The sequence below is a fragment of the Rhopalosiphum maidis genome, chromosome 3 (assembly GCF_003676215.2).
Source record: "Rhopalosiphum maidis isolate BTI-1 chromosome 3, ASM367621v3, whole genome shotgun sequence".
Lineage (NCBI taxonomy): Eukaryota > Metazoa > Arthropoda > Insecta > Hemiptera > Aphididae > Rhopalosiphum > Rhopalosiphum maidis.
In genome coordinates this window covers 1,690,402-1,692,371 of record NC_040879.1, presented here as the reverse complement: position 1 = coordinate 1,692,371, position 1,970 = coordinate 1,690,402, and the positions used below count along the sequence as shown (strand labels likewise).

The 1,970-nt window shown below is 29.3% G+C and overlaps 1 protein-coding gene across 1 annotated transcript; it reads left to right on the top strand.

Moving 5' to 3' along the window:
• Positions 1-1,290: 1,290 nt before the first annotated feature.
• LOC113560068 (52 kDa repressor of the inhibitor of the protein kinase-like) lies at positions 1,291-1,731 on the top strand. The gene has a single exon (XM_026965848.1). It carries the CDS (start codon positions 1,291-1,293, stop codon positions 1,729-1,731), a length of 441 nt encoding a protein of 146 aa, XP_026821649.1.
• Positions 1,732-1,970: the final 239 nt, after the last annotated feature.

Below are 1,970 nucleotides of genomic sequence, written 5' to 3'. Positions count from 1 at the left end.
AAAATTTTTGCGATAAGCGATGACGCCTCAAATATTATATCTAAATTATAAGATACTCGTACTAGGTTTATTATTTTGTTATACACCACGCCGTAACGAAATTGACTGGTCTTTCATTTGCATTTGTTTATAACAAATGCAGCAGCGATTTCTTAAGCCTTAAGGTATGTACTTTATTGTATCAATTAATTATTTTATTTTAACAATAAATTAGTGTAACAAATTTAAATCGATATGTCTTAATATACGTTAAAGTTTATGTAGGTTTTGTCATTAATAAGCGTCTTACCATAAAATAGTACGAGTTATGCATTTTATCAACTCTTAAATATCAATACGAAATCGCAAATTTAATATTAAATACTATCATTATTATTCTATTTTTATTTATTAAACATATTAATTTAATATCAAATGATATACTATTATAGATCAACCTGACTATAAAAATAAAGTAAACTAATAACTATAAAGTTAAGTGGAGGCAAATATAGCAAATTGGCCAAGAAAAAATTGGAAAAACAAAGATTGGCTTTAGAAAATGTCCCAAAAATTAATACACTATTTAGTAAGAAAGTAATTACGTCAGTAAGTGTAAGTCCAAAAATATCTTCTAGCGTCATAGATTCCGGGGATATTGAAACAGTACAGAATGTAATTGAAAAAAAATACTTATTTTAATGACAGTACAGAGATAGAGTTACAAAATAAAACTAAAACAAGTATTTTCAGTAAAGATCCATCTCAACGGATACGAACAACCGACTTTATTCACTTTGTGGCATCACGCGGTGTTGATCAAAATATGAACTCAGACTTTTCAAACTCCAAACGGATATATTCTGACCAAAGTAGATATTTAACTAAATCTATGTTCTATAGGATATTATCAAACAATGAAAAAATTCTTAGAACGTGGTTAGTTTACTCAGAAATTAAAGGGACTGTAATTTGCGCACCTTGTTGGTTATTTCGTGACGACTCTGATTTGGCTACTACATGTTTTAATGACTGGAAAAACGCTCGTTCGAGGTTAAAACAAAAAATTCTATACTAAATTTCGAAAATTTCTATATTAAATCATAAAAACTATTTGATTCAAATACAAGACATCAATCAAACTAAGGAAAGAGTAGATTCAAGATTAATGAATCAAATTGATGGGAAAAAAAATATTGGAAAAATATTTTATTGCTAATTGTTGCCGTGGTTAAATACCTTGCCTTACGGGGACTCCCTTTTCGGGGTGACAACGAGTTAATTGGTTCTTCGAAAAATGGAAATTTTCTTATGTCATTAGAATTAATATCTGAATTCGATCCATTTTTGGCCCAAAATATTAATAAATATGGTAATGCCGGTCGAGGATCAACATCATATTTATCATCAACTGTTTTTGAAGAAGTAATTTCTATTATGGCGGAAAAAGTAAACAAATATTCTGTTGATGAAATTAAACGTAGAATTTACTTTTCCATTATAGTTGATTCAACTCCTGACATTACGCACATTGATCAGCTTTCCTTTATTGTGAGATATGTAAATGACCAAGGTCTACTAGTTGAACGATTTCTTGAATTTATACCAAAAGCGGGTCATAAGTCTGCAGAGTTATTTGATGTAGTCAATGATCTCATAAAATTTTACGATTTGGATTGGTCCAACTGTAGGGGACAATCATATGACAACGCTAATAATATGTCCGACATACAGTTCAAAAGAAGAAGTTAAATATTTTGGATTAATGCAACATTTGTTTACGTTCTTTACTATTTCAACTCATCGTTGGGAAATACTCATTAATAATTTGAAACCGGGAACTCATATGTTGAAACATTCATTATTTACAAGATGGTCATCAAGAGATGCAGCTTGTTTGAGTATTAATGAAAATTGGTCTGAAATTATCAATGCCTTAACATATATAATGAATGCTACTACAGAAAATAATATGACTCGAAACGAATCAC

What these genes read in the sequence shown, in the direction of transcription:
- LOC113560068 (XM_026965848.1), top strand. Translation starts at nt 1,291, where the DNA reads ATGTCATTAGAATTAATATCTGAATTCGATCCATTTTTGGCCCAAAAT.